The 18164-nt window shown below is 36.0% G+C and overlaps 1 protein-coding gene across 1 annotated transcript in view; it reads left to right on the top strand.

The window, feature by feature from the left end:
• LOC150109288 (calmegin-like) overlaps positions 1–18164 on the top strand; it is a 394668-nt gene that overhangs the window by 231586 nt on the left and 144918 nt on the right. The window contains exon 14 of the mRNA XM_090412401.1: positions 14060–14172. Coding sequence (XP_090268527.1) covers positions 14060–14172 — 113 coding nt within the window. The remainder of the gene's footprint in view (positions 1–14059; positions 14173–18164) is intronic.

Here is an 18164-nt window from a genome sequence, read left to right as displayed (position 1 = left end):
TCAGATATGTCTTGGAGTTCAGTATTTGTGGATCTAGCAACAGAGGTCTGAGACCAAACTAGGAAAAACAGTACCATACCATAAAACTGCCACCAAATTTCATATTTGGGGTTGCACACTGGTAAGTGATATTCACCGGGCATCCACACACCCGACCGTATACTTGGTAGAAGGTGTAACATGATTCTTTGCTCCATAACACAGCTTTCCAAGCTTCAATGTCCCACTGTACATGCTTTTTGCACCAAAGACAATGCTGCGTGTTGGTTCAAGTAATGTGGGGCTTGCATATTGCAGTCTTACCATGGAAACCCATGTTCTGAGCCTCAGTTCTGAATGTTGTTTGTGCAGATTCATGTTTTACTCAATGCTTGGGACTCTGCATTCAACATTTTGGCTGAAAATGGTGGTTTTACATGTTATTCCTTTGCAGCATCATAGGTAGCACTTGTAATTGACTCCCTGTGCTTCCATTTCAGTATGGTATCACTGATTGTTGACCTGGGATGATGACCCAGTTTGTCAACAATTTGCCAAACAGATGGGCTTGCAACAGGGGCATCCTATCACAATGCCTCTTTTAAACTCTGTCAGTTCCCCTTCTCACAGCCATTTCACCCAGACACAGTTGCATTGACTTGGGAGCATCATATTCCTCCAGTTTATATTGGCTACAAACATGTAACTCATTACATGACACGATGCACCTTGCCCGTGAGGGTGTCCATTGACTTCTTTTCATGCAATGTATATGTATGTAGGCTTTCTTCAGACAGAACATTTTCTTAGAGTGAAATTTTTTTCTCTGAACTGGAACAATTGACATAGTGAAAAAAAAAATTAATTTTTTGCTCTGGATTAAATTTTGAAGGATAGATATCCTACAATCTAAACATAGATTGTTTCAGTAGGATAGAAGTATGTTTTTAAAAAGATATTTCATTTCAATCCCAAATGCCTGAGGATCAAGAAAGATTTGTTCTTGAAATATTTATTTCAATCCCAGCATAAAAGTAATACAAAATTCTAAAAATTGAAAAATTTTATTACATAGCCAACCTTATTTGCATATCAAATAAATAAAACAATAATAATAAATAAAATTGCTGAATATCACAAATTATTAAATGTACCTTACTATATGCCACCTCAGTTAACTTAATGAAGGTGCCATTGTACTATATCATTGCATACTGTCCCAAAGGTACCTCTTTGGGACCTCTTTAATTATCTTTAGAGGTACCTGTGGCATAATTAATAATGGAGCACGTGTAGACCACATTAATAACTTTAATTAAATAAATAAAGGTACAAATATTTTGTACTGAAAGTAACACTACATCCTCATTGCAGAACAAACAGTTAAAGGACTGGAATATAAAGTATAGAACAGTCGGTGGATCATCAAATAAATTGTTGCCGCATGCCAAAAGATTAATTATTAAAATATTATTAAATAATTCTTTAATATGATTATTTCATTGATGGTGGCATAAAATAAGAGTCTCCCAAACTTTTGGGGGAGAGAGAGAGTGAGAGAGACAGTAATTTTGATTTAAATTTGGCCGATGTAAGAGGGCTTCGCAACTTTATTTAAAACGGCGTTCATATTTAAACCTGCATCTGTGAAGAAAACAAGCTTTATCCCACTGGATATTATGATTAGTGTCAATTCTATGTTGTGCTAGACCAGACTAATAGGGTTTCATGTATTCGATATAATATTGATGTTCCTTCATTATTTTTTCCACAGAACGACCTGTTTGTCCAAAATAGTATAAATTGCATTCACATGGTATCTGGTAAACACCAGCCAATGATAGAGGTGACAGCTTGTCTTTTGTAGATGGCAACAAATGAGAAATTTTGTTGATAGGAAAATGTGTTGGAATAAGATGATACTTCTTCAAAATTCTGCCTATAGGTTCTAAGGGGATTGGAACTCTGATTTCTGTTGAAGAATCCTGAGGTGTTGGAACATAAGAGTAAATTATCTGTTGGATCTGATTAGGGTTGTAACCATTAGATTCTATTCATTTTTTTATGATGAAAAGTTCTTGTTCTAAGCTTGATGGAGAGGAGCACACTTTATGTTCTCTATTAATTAAAGATTTGATAATGCCAATTTTTTTGAGAGGTGTGATGAGCAGACTTTTGATGAATGTATCTGCCAGTAAAAGTAGGTTTTCTATAGACACTTGTAGACAAAGTACCAGAGGATGTGAATGTAAGGAGGATGTCCAAGAATGGTAAACTACCAGACTTTTCTTTTTTCCATGGTGAACTGAATGCATGGGTGAAGGCTATTTATCTGTTGTAGAAATGTGGTAAGTTCCTCTTCAGCATGTGGCCAAATAGCAAAAACATCATTGACATAACGAAACCAAAGAGAGGGTTGAGGATGAATGGATGAAAACATAGTGTCTTCCAAATGTTTCAAAAAATAGTTTGCCAAAGATGGAGACAGAGGGCTGCCCATGGTAGTACCTTCAACTTGTTTATAGATCTTGTTTTTCCAGCTGAAATAACCTGAATGTATAACGAATTCAAAAAATCTTTGCAATGTCCGGAGGGTAATCATTATATAGTAAGTTGACAGTGTCCACTAATGGAATATTGGTAAAATGGGATTCAATATCAAAACTGACTAATAAGTCAGACTCTTTGATTTGAACATCCTTGATTTTTTTTCAAGAAAATGTGTTGAATTTTTGATGAAAGATCTAGAATGTCTAGTAAGGGCAGTTAATGAACATGACAAAAATTTAGCAATTTGATAAGTGGGAGAGTCGATAGAATTCATGATGATTCTTACTGAATAGCTTTTTTAATGGATTTTTGTGAGACCATATAAGCGAGGAGTTCTTTCAAAATGAGTGTGCAGTTTATCCACGAAGTTTTGATCCCAACTGATAACTTCATCAAGCAACTTATTCAATTAAATAAGTTGCTTGATTCATCAAAAGTCTTACACCTGATTTTTACATTAAACTACTTTTCAGTACTTATTAAATTCTGACAGATGTAGACAATATATCGATTGCTCTGTATAATGTTTCATTTACTCCTTGTAGTAATCTGAACATCTTTTCTCCTGGACCCTGTCATAAGTTTTTTTGCAATTACCAGAAATAGACAATGATATTTCTCAAATTCAGTTTTTGTTGGGGGGGGGGGGGGTTCTGTGGGTGGTGATCTCTGGCAACAAACTAAAAATGGCATTGAGCATGCAATTCTCGATCCTTATATTTTTCAGGTGTCCTCAGAATGAAATATCCAATTTCAGTTACCATAGATATATATCTTCTAATAATGAAACTAGGCATCTTAAACGCAAATGTACGTTGTTTCTTATCACCTATACAACAAATGAAAAGCCAATAGAAGGATTTCCAGGATCTCCCAAAACATTAAAAACAACAACAAAAAAAAAAAAAAAAAAACCTAGGTTCTTGTTGAAACATGGCATCAGCATTCAGAAAAACTGCAAGGAGCATCATTGGTGGGGAATTATGGTAGCATGTCATAAAACACACAGATATTGTAGAGATGTTATATCAGAATAGGATCTCCTTGTTTCAGATGAGAGTATATGTTCAAAGCTTAAATATAGATTGGCAGTTAAGAGGTACATTATGATATGTAGGAATTGTCACCTGGTTCCAGCCTGGAATATTATCGTTACTCTTGACACCACCAAAGCTGTCCTATCAAACTGTCAGAAATATGGGCATGTCCAAACTCTCATGGCTTTACCATTTATGCCTGATGGTTGGTAAAGAGGATGATAAATTTTTCTCTGCAAAGATACCTGAAGGCGTCAACTATGAGGGATGTCAGGCAGTCTACTTCTGTGCATGCTAAAGGTGGAAGGATAAAAACTTAAAATATTATATTAGGAAGCTATGTTTCCGCTGTGCTAAATGAAATCCTCTTAAGCTGAGATGGCAGCAGGTGAGTAAATACCTGAAACAGCATGAACCCATTCCTACCATCTCATAATTTCAGCATACATGAACTTTGTGAGTGCTTTTCTCTGGAGTGCATAATTTGCCCAACTTATTATGGTCTCACTCTTGAAACAACTCCCAAAATTTATGCCATTGAATGGGAATCTATTTTTCTGTATCCACTGAATGTAAACTAAACTGACTCTGACATATCAGATGATGTATTAAACATTTTTCCAGAGGATGAGCTGGACACTGACTGTCCCTTCCTTACTTCCCAAAATCAGTTGACAAACAAGACAAAGGTAAATCCTCAGCCTCTTGGAAATTGGAAAGATCTACAAAGAATAAGAATCTTAAATAGGAACTGTTGATGATATCAAGACTTTAGCAGAAACATAAACTGTTTGTTTTCAGGAGACATATTTAAAACCCTGACGATTCCATAAGGCATTTCACTATTATTTATAAGAGCAGAACTGGAAATGGATGTGTTCATGGAGGCATCACTTCTTGTGGACGGCCATACTCCTTTTCAGTGTATCCAGCTTAACACCGTTAAGTTGGATGCACTGGAAGTGGCTACCCTTTGGTCTCTCCGTGGGATTTCTTTATTTAGTATGTTTTATTTACTCAGATCAATCTTGATGGTCTCATATTGCAAACTGCTTCAGACCTATGCTTGTTAAGGGTGACTTTAATGGACACAGTGCTCTGTGAGCTAGTGTCAGCACATATTGCAAGACCAGATTATTGAGCATGTTCTTGACAATGGATGAGTTATATTCTTTCATATTCTGCAGTAGAACCTGCTCATATTCTGCAGTAGAACTTAGCTTCTGCTCCCCTGCCATTCTTCCACAGCTGATATATGTCAAAGAGAACATATAAGGTGATTATTTCCATATGTTGTTCACTATATCCTCACAGGAACATTGTGTTCCTACATGGACTACCATATGAAAAATTGATCATGCTGACTGGAATATGGTTTTCCTATCTTGCAATATTTAATGCTGAGGCAGTCATTTGAACAGATAGTTATCGATGAAGCAGTGACGTATATAACATAGTATTGTCCAGGCAGCAACAACTGCATTTTCCAAAACACGGTTTTCACAATATCGATTGCCATTGTGGAACCCTGAATGTCAAGTAGTCAAAAAAAGATCGAGTTGAATGGTTGGAAGGGTATATTTTGGAAATGCCTTACTACAGCAAATCTTATAGCTTTTTAAATGTACTCAAGACAAAGTGTGTCATGTTAGACATGAAAGTCAAAAACAGTCAATTGTCATCAGTTGATCACGCATTTAGTGTGAAAGTTATATGCAATAAAATATGAAGAATGTAGATGTGGAACACACCATATTCGCCTGAATTTTTGATATTGAAAGAACAACCAGAGAAACAGTAGCTAAGTTTTCTACAGATAGGCTTGAGCTATCACTCTCGCATGCGAGTGCCATAGAATCTGATGAAATCCATTGTGAGATTATGAAACATCTCCCACTATTTCTCTGGATATTTCCTTCTCTTTCTACAAAACAGAATACTTATCAAGAAGGAGTTTCCATATTCATGATATGTCATTGCCTTCCCAAAACCAGAAAAGATTCAACATAAGCACATAATTACTAGTCTATTGCTCTGTCTTTTTGAAATATTAGAGAAAATGCTGGGAAGATTTCTGTTGGTATTAAGAAACCAATGATCCAACACAGTATGGCTTTCATAGACAATGATTGGCACTGGAGCATTTGTTCCATCTAGAAACATCTGTAAGAGGCATATTTCCTGAAATATAATCTAGTTTCAATTTTCTTTGACATGGTAAAAGCGTATAATGCTATTTATAGATATGGTTTATTGAGATATCTATAGTTTTGTTCATGGTCAAGTCTTTTTTTTTTTTAAATTAAAAATTCACTACCTGAATCTTTTGACTATGACTAAGAAGCATGTTATCCCAGCCATGTTGCCAAGAAGAGGGTGTTTCTAAAGGCTCTGTTGGATATGACACTTTTTACTATCATAGTAAACTCAATGTACAACTTTCTCCCACAGTCAGCATTATTCGATATGTTGATTTCATATTTTACTGTCATTCACGTACCATGACAGTCATTGAAAGGTAACATCAATAATCTGTTGATTATATCTTTGTATGGGCTCTTCCACTTCAGCTAGATGTTGATAATGATCTTCACTCAGACCCAGAAAGATTGGGCATACTATTATCCTTCTAACAACAGAAGCCATGTCTTTAGGATTCCCTTTTGATGGAAAGCTTGCATTCCTTGCACACATTAGTTAACTAATAAAGTGCATGAGCGAGAGTACTAAATATCCTGCACACCCTGGCATCTACGAATTGGGATGCTGACTCCATTGCCTTTATTGCAAAATTATTCATTCAAAGCTTGATCATCAAAAGCTTTGAGAGATGAATACTGTTGATGTTTGGATCTTATCCATTGTAAAGGCATAAGAACAGCTACGAGTGCATTTTTGCACATCATTCTAAGTCTTTATATCAAAAAAAAATCTTTGCCTAAGCATTCCACATGGACTAGTATTTTTTCCTTATGTTGAGAAGTTCAATGTTACACACATCTACCATTTGGTAAGTTGGTGTAGTCTTTTTAGATAAGACCAGAAAGAAGCTGAATAAAGGAGTGCCAACTTCTTTCAGCCTCTTGCTGGTATCCCATCTAAAGGGACTGCATTTTTACTCTGTGATTAGTCTACTTGCAGCTGTTTAATGCATACAAAACAGATTAATGTTATTTCTTGTTTAGATTCTTACATGTTTTGAGATCTGAGACTTCTGTTGGCTATTTGTCTGTTTTTTCTTATGTTGTATCCAGTCAGATTTCACATGCATGTTCTGACTATGCTTGTTGAGTTGTATGCCATTCAGCTTGCACTTGTATACATAAAGAAAATTGCTACCAAACACGTATGACTTATACAGACTTGAGCTAGGCCATTTCTGCTATCTATAATGCACATCCATTGCTTCATAATTTTCTCCAATTGTATAAAATGAAGACCTTAATTTTGATGTTTGGATGTGCTGGATTCCCCATCACATTGGAATCAATGGAAATGAAACTGCATATTTAGCTGTTAGGGTAGGTTGTACTTTTTCACGTACTGTTTTAGTACCTAATACAGTCTGCTGACAGTTGATAAGAGCAAAGTTGATTAATGGATGGCATTCATCTGGAGAAATAAATTGCATGAGAGTAATCAGTCATCTTACTCTTATATATTTAGGGCTGATGACCCATATTTATGAACATTATAACTCTCATCTTGCTATTTGTCATGTGCTTGCAGAATATCAACACTTCACCCAAGAAAGGAAAGCAATTTCTATTAATCAGGGCTGAGCTACATACACTTAGTCAGATAAATTTCATGAAGTTCAAAAATAATTCAATTTATATTCTGACCATGGGAATTCAAAACCACCACAATGGTTCTTCCCAGAACCAAATGACAAGGAATATCGGACATAGTATCTGTATCTGCCAGTTATTGTTGAGGGGTATTAGCGCATCAAAGTATCAGTGTCTTTCTAAACTCCTACAAGATGAAAAATCGATCTACTTCTTATTCAAGAATCACATATCGAATCTGAAGACCAAGTTAAATCTAGAGCAACAATCCCTAGTTACGATATTCTTGGAATAACTTATAGTTATTGCCACGGCAACATAACATATGCCCGAAATGATATTGAGAATGCTGTGCTGATGACCTCTTCTATTGATGACGAAATCCATAAGATTGCTGTTAGAATAACAGACATTGTGAATGTGTATAAACCACATGCAACCGCTTGGCCAAATGATGTTTTCCAGACATACCCCTATCCAACGGTGTACTCTGGAGAATTTAACAGTCACCATACTTCTTGGAAATATGACTGGAATGATCAAAATAGGGAAACATTAACGGAATGGATGGACCTACATCATCTCCACTTGGTTTTTGATGCCATGGAAAAAGGCACCTTTAGATGAAGAGTTTGGAATAAGGAATATAACCCTGATTTGACATTTGTCTTCAGTGATAGTGAAAATCAACCTTTACAGGTCTCCAGGCATATTCTCGATGTTTTTCCAGATAGTCAACACCGTCCCATCTTAATGGAATTAGGCACCCAAATTCCAGTGATAATATCATTTCCTAGACCAAGATGGAATTTTCAAAAAGCTGATTGGGAAAATTTTACTGCTGACCTAGATGCACGTCTTAGAGGAATTTACCCAACCCACAAAAATTATACACGGCTCACTGGAGTAGTCATAGCGGTGGCAAAAAAAAATACAACCCTCAAGGCTATCGAAAAGATTATGTGCCCAGATGGACTAACAAAAGCGAATCCCTGTATCGGGAATTCCTTGAGAGTAAGGATCCTGAGATAGGAAAAGAACTGCATCATAGTCTCAGTGCTGCTCGTAGGGAAAAGTGGATCCAATTAACTGAGAACATAGACTTTAAACACTCTAGTAGAAAAGCCTGGTCACTACTCAAGAAGCTCGGCCCAAGCCCCTTTGTACCAAAGAAATCTTCATCTGTTGACCCAAATCGGATAGCTGCTCGTATTGTTTTAGAACCCCTATAGATAAAGAATATACTAGAGAGATAAAACGTGAACTAAAGGTTATGAAGGCCGGAACTCAAAAGAACCTACAATTCTCCCTGCTCTTTTCTTGTGAGGAAATATCCTTGATGCATCAAAACAGGGAAGGCTCCTGGATTCGATAATATATATAATGAATTCCTGATGTTTGCTAGATTGTGGTTGGCCAAATTCTTTAGCGACACGCTTGAAAGTGGTTGCGTCCCTAGGGAATTTAAAAGGAAAAAATCATCGCTATGTTAAAACCTGGTAAGGCAGCAGACAGAAGTGAAAGCTATTGCCCCATAGCCCTTTTAAGTGCAAACTACTGGAGAGACTGATTTTGAATACGATCAGTGGGAAAATTTTGGATTGCGTATCAATAGAACAAGCAGGGTTCAGAAGAGATTGTAGCTGTACAGATCAGGTCCTTAATAACTTACATTGAAGCAGGATTTCAGAGGTGTCTGAAGACTACTGCAGTCTTTGTTGACTTGACAGCAGCCTGCGATACTGTCTGGAGGGAGGGACTCGTATACAAACACCTTAAGGTCATCCCATGTAAAACACTGGGGCACCTCGTGAACAAATTATTATGTGATCAATATTTCAGGGTAGTAAGTGGGGGAAAGTATCAGTAAACAGAATGCTTAAAAATGGGCTACCACAGGGCTCGGTGCTAGCACCACTGCTTTTTAGTCTTTACGTTGCGGACATCGTTGCGGACATCCCTGAAACAGTTAGCAGAAAGTTTGCTTATGCAGATGATTTAGCTTTGGTGATCAGTGACAAATCCATAGAAAGAACTGAAGAAATATTGATGAATGATATGTCAGTATTATGGCATTTCTATAAAAAATGGAGATTAACACCAAATCCTGGTAAAACTGAATGTTCTTGTTTTCACCTTAATAATAGACTTACAAATCAAAAACCAGAGATATATGTTGATGGGACATTAATCTCGTTTAATCCAACATCTAAATACTTGGGGATGACCTTGGATAGAACTCTGTCATATAAACAACATATGATTAATATCGTTGCTGAAGTACCTACCAGAAATAATATAGTCCAGAAGCTCTGCGGTACCACATGTGGGGCTCAAGCGCCACAACCCTACGGTGCATCACTTTGGGACTGGTTTACAGTTCAGCAGAGTATGGTGCCCCCTGCTTGGCTTAATAGCCACCATGTCAACAAATTAGATGTTCAAATTAATTTCACTATGAGTTTAATAACAGGTTGTATCACAGATAGCACACCCTTACAATGGCTCCCCATTCTGAGCCATATTTCTCCTCCAGAATTGCAACAACAGGAAGCTTTGCTTCGTGAATATAAAAAAAATCTTAAATAACCAAAACCTCCCAATACATGAGTTTATTTCAGCTGCTTTATCTGATAGATTAAAATCCAGAAGACCAGCCATTGGGACTGCCTGTAATCTTCTCAGTCAGAATGCCAACTTGATGAATAAGTGGGATGCACTGTGGACTCAAGCAGTATCACCTGAAGCCTGTAGCTACATAGATATTTTTCAAAAGCCATCTGGATTTGACCTGCCCACGAATATATGGAAAACTGCTAACAGGATCCGTTACAGGTCACGGTGTTATGTGGAGACTTACTATCAAAGTAGGGAAAGATACCGAATCCCCACTTCCCTTATAGAGCTGAGACCCAGACCATCCGTAATGTATAGTCCAGGAACGTGAATTAACGGCATATCCGAGTGAACTAAAGGACATTTTTGATCTGTCCCCAGAGGCAATCAATTGGATTAAAAATCTAAATGTAAAAATATGACTAAATTTTTGTTTGATGCTTGTCATATATTTAATGCCTGTATTTTATCTGTTTGTCTATGTTTTACTTTATATTTATAATTTTATATATTTGTATCTTATCCATATTCATATGTATTTCATGTTATTTCCTTTTAACCATGTGTATATGCGATACGATAAATAAATAATAAACATAAATTATATGTACATACATACAGCATTGGTCAATTAAAAATTTTTTTTTCTTTCATAAAAGTAGTAGTGGATCTTTGTAGTTGATGGATTAAATGATGGAGATGGAGAATTGTAGAGTGCCATCATCAATGAATCCTGAAAGGTGTCATATAATAACATGTATACTTATTTAGATACTTATATTTGATTACCTGGTACATTGCAGTAACCTTTGTAATGGAGATATGTAACTTTTGCTCTCCTATGCCAATAAACCTGAAACCACATTCTTCATATCCAGAAAATGTTGATTAACTTGATATACATTTCACTTGCATCTGTTTTGGAAGATTGTGCAAGTGTTCACATTAATCCTTTTACCAATAATACCAAAAGATATTCTCAAGGGGAAAAACAGGTAACTTTGCTTCAAAAATTTGCTGAATGACAATTTTGTCACCAATTTGATCACTTCATATAATTTGATCTTAAAGCAATCCTGATCACATCTAACTACCTATATGTTGGTCATTCTGTGCATGTTTTTCCTTCCATTTTTAAAATGCTTGTGCCAATCTTTCATTTCCCATTCTGTTGAAGTGATAGTTATTGAACATAAATAATCTTGCATTCTTTTATGTTCATTTTTTGATATGGTCTGTCATTGATGCCATCTGTTTACTTCTCTAAATTTTTTATTAATCAGAATTCTCATTTGTTTTATTTCTAATCCAACATCTCAGATCATGATGTTTAAAATTGTCCTGAGCACGGTCTTTTATACTGCTTTTGGCCGAGTGGTTAGCATGTCGGCTCTCCAGCCAAGAGGCCGTGGGTTCGAATCCAGCCATAGGTTTGGATGTTTGTGATTGTCCTACTAACTTTGTGTGGAAAAGGAATCTGCGACCCTATCACTTATTCTAGCAGAAGATATTATTGCCAAAACCATTTGAGGTATGGCAGTGACCATGCGGCATCTATGGTTGTGTTTTGACTGATTTCTATTTCAGTTTACACATATCGTTGTTATGTGCCATCCAGTCATTTTTAATTCTTGGTGATCCTGTGAACAGAGGCTTTCCATCCCACCCAGCCTCTTGTCCTTTCTTTCAGTTATTGTAAGTTCAAGTTGATAACTTATCAAATTGATAAGTTATTTTATATTGTCCATCCAACTCTTTTGTGGTCTTCCTTTCTCATTCCCTCAGTCTTCCCAAACATAACTGCTTTTTCCACTGATTCATTAGTCACATAATATGACCAAAGTACATCAACTTCTGTTTAGCAATCATCACCTCCAAGGTGCATTCTGTCTTCTTAATAATCTAGCTTTCATGTCCATACAGCACTACTGGAAATACCATTGCTTTGACGATTCTAACTTTTGTGGCCTTACTCACACCTCTATCTTTCATAATTTTTGTCAGTTTTAACATCACTTTTTTCCCCATGACTAAACTATCCTTGTTTTAATTTCATCTTCACATTTACCATCATTTCTGATTCTGGATCCCAGTAAATCATAACTTTCAATGATTCCTGTTTTATCTCCCTTTATTATAAATTTATTTAAATTGCCAGCAGCCATCACTTTGCTTTACTGATGTTTAAATTAAGCCCAGCTTTGTTACTTTCCATCTTAATAGAATCAACTGTTCCAGATCTTCCTTAGGTTCTGCTATGAGGGTTATATTATCTGTATATTTTAAATTATTTATTTTTCTGCCACTAATCTTAATTCCAGCTGGATCTTTGTCTAAATCAGCCATTCTCATAATATATTCATTATAAATATTAAATGTTAGGCGACAGCATACAACCCTGCTGCACCCGTTTTTTTCACTCGAACACTGTCTGTTTCTCCATAATTATCAGGAGAATTAGATGTTTGGAGATTCTAATTGATCTCATCATATTCTACAGTATTGTGATCCACACAGTCAAAAGTTTTTTTATAATCAATAAAACAGATGAATACTTCCTTCTGAAATTCTCTTGTTCTTTCCATAATCCATCTTATGTTTTCTATTTGGTCTCTAGTTCCTCTACCTCTCCTAAAGCCTGCCTGTTCTTGTGGCATTTCTCTATTCACATATGGCTCCAACTTTTGTGGGATCACTTTCAGTATAACTTTACTTGTATGTGAAATTAAAGTGATGGTTCTGTATCACAATCTCTATGATTGATTTTTTTTTTTTTTTTTTTTTTTGGAATTGGGATGAATGTTTTCTGATTTTAAGCCAGTATATTTTTTTTCCCAAACCTGTTGACAAATTTCAGTCTATATTCACTACTTCATCTCCAGCTGTTCTCAATAATTCCACTGACACACTATCAGCTACAGGAGCTTTTCCTTTTGGCAGTTGTTCCATTGCTTGCTGATATCACTTCACTTTTCATTATTATGGGTTTCTCAACAAATTCTCTTCTTTCAAATTCTCCTTCAATATTATTGTCTTTCTGTACAAATCCTTTACATACTCTTTCCATTTTTTTTTTTTTTCACTGTTTCTTCTTCCATTACATCATTGATGCACTAATGATAAGAGTGAATTTGGTGGTTTCTATTTCTTTGTATTTTCATAGTTTCTTTTATTTTGCTGATTTTCATAACATGACAGTTATTTAATTTGGCTGAAGATGATTTGTAGCTGATTAGATTCCATAAGCCTTTAAAAGATTTAAACTTACATCTCCTATTTGAGTCTTAGGTTTGAAACTACATTTCCTTAATGTAGTCCATATAGGTTATAAGTTACTTAAGAATAAAGAGCTAATAAGCTTCATTTCGGCAATGAAAACATTACTTAAATTAAGGGGATATTAAATCCCACATAGTTTTAAAACCGAATAAGAAACTCAAAGATTGGAATCAGAGAGTTTCTTGCCGAATATAGTAAACTATAAAGTATCGGCGACACTAAGTTCTTTTCGCTATACACTTTGGTATTAGGTCTAGCTACTCGCTGATGAAGCATCAAAAAAGGCTGAAACCGGTCTGGGTAGTGACCTCCCTCCATAATGTAATAACAGCATACATTTCCTAGGAAATGTGTTTTTACATTATGGAAAATACCTAAGAATAGCGATCTGAACTTCCCCCACCTTTGCAACGAGTCGTCCGGTATTGTACTACGTACTAGGATCACTTGCATTGGCTAACGCTAGTGTCGCCGATACTTTATAGTTTACTATATTCGGCAAGAAACTCTCTGATTCCAATCTTTGAGTTTCTTATTCGGTTTTAAAACTATGTGGGATTTAATATCCCCTTAATATAAGTAGGTTATAAGTATTTCTAGTGTTTCTTTTTTGCATTACAAGTGATTTAACAGCAAACCATAATCATTCTTCAATTCTAGTTGCTGATTTGTATATTAAATATAAACTCCCTTTAAGATTTCATTTGTATCATGTAATGTTTTGAACAATTAAGCAGATTGGAGGTTGTTAGCTATATCATTATTATGCTTTACCTATTGGCTGTAATTTAGTTTCATATTTTTTAGGCAATCCAAAATGTGAAAAAGTTGGATGTGGTGAATGGAAATCTCTGCTAATTGATAATCCTAAATTCAAAGGGAAGTGGAAACCTGCCCTTATTGATAACCCAAATTACAAGGTAATGCAACAATAACATTTGTTTACATATATTTGCCCATATATTCTACACACCTGGACCTTTCCTGTTTTTTTTTAAATTTAATATTAATCTTATTTTTTAAGCCTTATTTTCCCTACTTCTTTAAGATATATTTTTACTATATACAGAAAAAAAAAACATTTTAATGGAAATGAATTTTAGTAATAAATCAGTGACTTTAAAATGTTTTTCATAACTGCATAGCAACCAGTAGAATACAGATGCAAGTTGCATCTCGACAGGTGTGGCCGTGATGAATGGTATAAAGGTCGATACTATTGCTCATTGTCAGTTTTATTTTAGAACTTGGTGCAAAAAAAGTAAAGAAAAAAATTTAAATTGTGTAGATTTATATTATTGAGCTGTTGTAGTACTCGATGTAGCTAGGAAATACCAAAGTGCTTTACATCGATTTTTACAGAGGTCAAGTCCCACGAGAATGTTACAAAAATAACTTTGTTTGTCTCTGTATGTTTTATGCTAAATATTACTGTAAATAACCCTATGGGAATTAACTGTATTTACTCCTTTAACAAGAATATTTTAGAATTTCAAAAACAAAGGCAATGCTTTGCCACCGAAACTTTGTATAATAGCTCTATATGAGGGCATAAGAAAGTTGTTTACGATTTTAGTGTATGCAAATGTTGCTTACGAGCTCTGTGCATGAACACCTTCAAAGTCAGTGCCTGAGAGATTTGAAAGATTCAGACAAGTTTCTGCTGCCCGACAAGATATGATCAAAGGAATGCATGGAGGAGAAGAAAGAACGGGTCGGTCTTAGAAGAAGATCAAGGAGTTGTGCCTCTGAATCCTTCTGCCCCTCTACTTGCCAATGAATGGCAAGTAGAGGGGCAGAAGTATCGGAGTAGGATTCAGAGGACCGGACGTTATGGCAAGGCCACGCCAGAGGAGAAAATTGGGAATGACGAGAGAACAGCTGATGTAAATACCTGAAGCAGCTTTGTTCGGAAGTCCTTTTGTCGTGGGTGATCAACCTCTTGCCGGAGCTATTCGAGTACCACAGGTTGCAGTTTACAGCCCATCAATTCCTGACGAGATACTGCTGATGCAAGACACTCCTGAAGGAAGCCTAAGACCTGAGATGAAAGAAAGGCCATAGAGACTTTAAGTGCAAGACTTTTGATTGAATGTGCGATACAGAGCCTCTGTAAGTTTGTCCTAATTTTTTTGTACATTTTCTTTTATAATCTAGGAGATATGTTATAGATGGACTGATAAGAATTAGCTTAATAGTAATAAGAAGTGTCCATAAGAGAGTCATTTGGAATGGTAATGATTGGCATAAGATTTATGAAATAACTTGGCATAGTTAGCTAACCTTTTAATGAGTAAATCAGAGTTTTCAATAATTTGATTTAATAAGCACAGAAGTAATTGTATTGTATAGTTAATTAGTATTGAAAAGGGAAAGTTTGTTTCTTTATGCTGAAAGTCTAACGGATAGGTAGAGAGAGAGTAACCTCCTTATCATTTAATTAATGTACTTTGATATTAATGTAAATAAATGTGTTTTATTTATATTTCAATAGAGTGCCACCTGATTTTTTAAATTATAATGCACTGTTCCTAAATAAACTTGTGAGCAGGAAACAACTAAGGCATATCAAGCGTAGTAGTTTAAATTCTTGAGAAACCACAACTGTTTACGTGAACTTTATTGAAGGAATTTATGCTAGTGAGAGAGAAATCTACTGGACGCATTACAGCCGCTTATGCCAATATAGAAATACTGGTGGCGCAGTCTTAACAAATAAATTTTCAACTGTTCATAGGCATACGACTAGTAAATGTGAAAGGTGGATAAAGATAGTATGCAATAATAGAATAAGTAAGAAAGGTTATGAAAGCAAAAGTGCACTGCCAATTAGAATAAAGATATTACAATAATGCATTAGACATTATTCGTTACAAAGGTGCAGTAACCAAGCAGGCTTATAAATAGCGACAGTTTACAATGGTGCAGTAGTCGACATGATAAAATCCACTGTAATTAAAATAAATAATAGTGGATTGGAACAGTTTTTTAAATAAAGAACAGGCAACTAAATAGAAAGTGTGTGTGTGTAGTGTAAGAAAATTTTTTTTTAAGAACCATGAATGTGAACAACATTGATATGGGAGCCACTAGTTCTAACACGATGGGGGAGGATAGAGAGTTCTTTAGAACAGTAAATCCTCACCTCATTATCCCTCAATTCTCTGGAGAGGACCACGATGATGTGTCGTCCTTCTTCAAGTTTGTAGAGGAGCTAAGGAATGTCGGAAACTGGTTGGACTCTCAGCTTCTAATAATATTAAGGAATAAACTGATTGGCAGGGCCAAGAATTTTTTGTATTCCTCTCCCATACTGAGAGACACTTTGGAATACAATAAATTCAAGGATACCCTGATATCTCAGTTTTCCAAAGTTAGAAGCGTGGGTCCGAACCTGTGGAGGCTGAAAAAATGTAGACAAGAGAAAAAATAATCTATCACTGTATATTACGATAGGCTGCTCACCTTAGCTAATAGATTGAGAGTGTCAAATGATGAAAAAAAGCCATCTCAAATGTGTAGTATTCATTCGTTTTACTGGGAGTAAGAGAGTTCAGGAAAGTGGCATGCAAAAAAAAAAGAATAAACAACTTACAAGAATGCTACGTTGCACGAAAGGGAAGATCGACTAAAAGATATTAGTCACTCCCTTGACCTTAGACAAGAAAGCCCCCCCCCAGATTCAGCCAAGGTTTCATTCAACGACTTAAAGATGGTAGATGCAAGTACACAAACGGAAACTGGAAATAGGAGGGGTTTCGAAGTTTCATGCCTCACTGCACAAAAATACATGCAAAAATCACAAGAACCACTCAGCATAGAACAGGTAAAAGACCTGATTAAAATGGAACTGAAACCCCATGACGAGGAAATAAAAAAGAATTTGGAACAGATAGCAGAGAACTTAAGGGTATATAAGAGAGAGAGGAACAGGCGGGGAGTGGCAATAAGAAAAGGAGTTGGTGTAAATTTAAAAGGAAAGTGCAAAATTACTAAATTAAATGTCAATAATGAGACAAGGAGAATCTGCACAGAAAAACAGGCAATATAGAATACTAAGCGTGAATGGAATGGCTCAGGGGCAGGAAGAGTTACTAACGACCGTGCATGGTCTAATAAGAGAATATGCCCTGTGAAGTTCTCCTAGACACAGCAGTCCTTGTCTCTGTTATCTCTTGGCCATTATTTTCAAAACTTAGGAGCCTAATTCCCAACCATGTCATTGAACTAGCCCATCCGATCAACGTTCGGGAGTGGCAAAAACAGAGCTCCACTCTACTACAAAGTTAAGTGTGGTCATCACTCTGCCTAGGTTTCAGTTGAACTTGTTTCACGAATTAATTGTTCTCCCTAAAACCACGAGCACAACTTATCACGTAATCTTAGGCATTGATTTCCTAAGAAAGTATCAGTTTGCATGTAATTTCGCCACAGGCACTGTGTCTCTATGTGGGGTAGAGCTTAGACCAAATCCCAGTCTCAGGGAGCAACAACATCAGAATGAAGGTGAGACAAGTGTGGCGCTGGAAATTAAAACAGCGAAGCTGATGGTGGAAGGTCCTGATTGGAGGGAGGAGTTAATAAGAAATGCCACGGGTCAAACTACTTCTACGGAAGAAAAGAGGGTGATTGAGGAGTTCCTACACACACAGTGTTCCAGAAGTACAATGGGATTTTTACTGAAGAGATCACCTCGTCCTGTATGGATTTAGTGGAACATGCTGTCCAAATCACTACAAAAAATCTCATTCACATCAAACTATCAGACACCAATTAAACAGATGGAGAAACTCTAAGTGATGCGGTAGGAATACGAAGAGGCACGGATAGTTGCGAAATCAAACTTCCAATGGAACAGCCCCTTATATTCTAATACAGAAACCTAATGGCAGTCTTAGATTCGTTTTAGACT

Source organism: Typopeltis vanoorti, chromosome 2 (genome assembly GCF_054136105.1).
Source record: "Typopeltis vanoorti isolate ZY-2024b chromosome 2, IOZ_Tvanoo_1.0, whole genome shotgun sequence".
Classification (NCBI taxonomy): Eukaryota; Metazoa; Arthropoda; class Arachnida; order Uropygi; family Thelyphonidae; genus Typopeltis; species Typopeltis vanoorti.
This window is presented reverse-complemented; position numbering and strand designations above follow the sequence as displayed.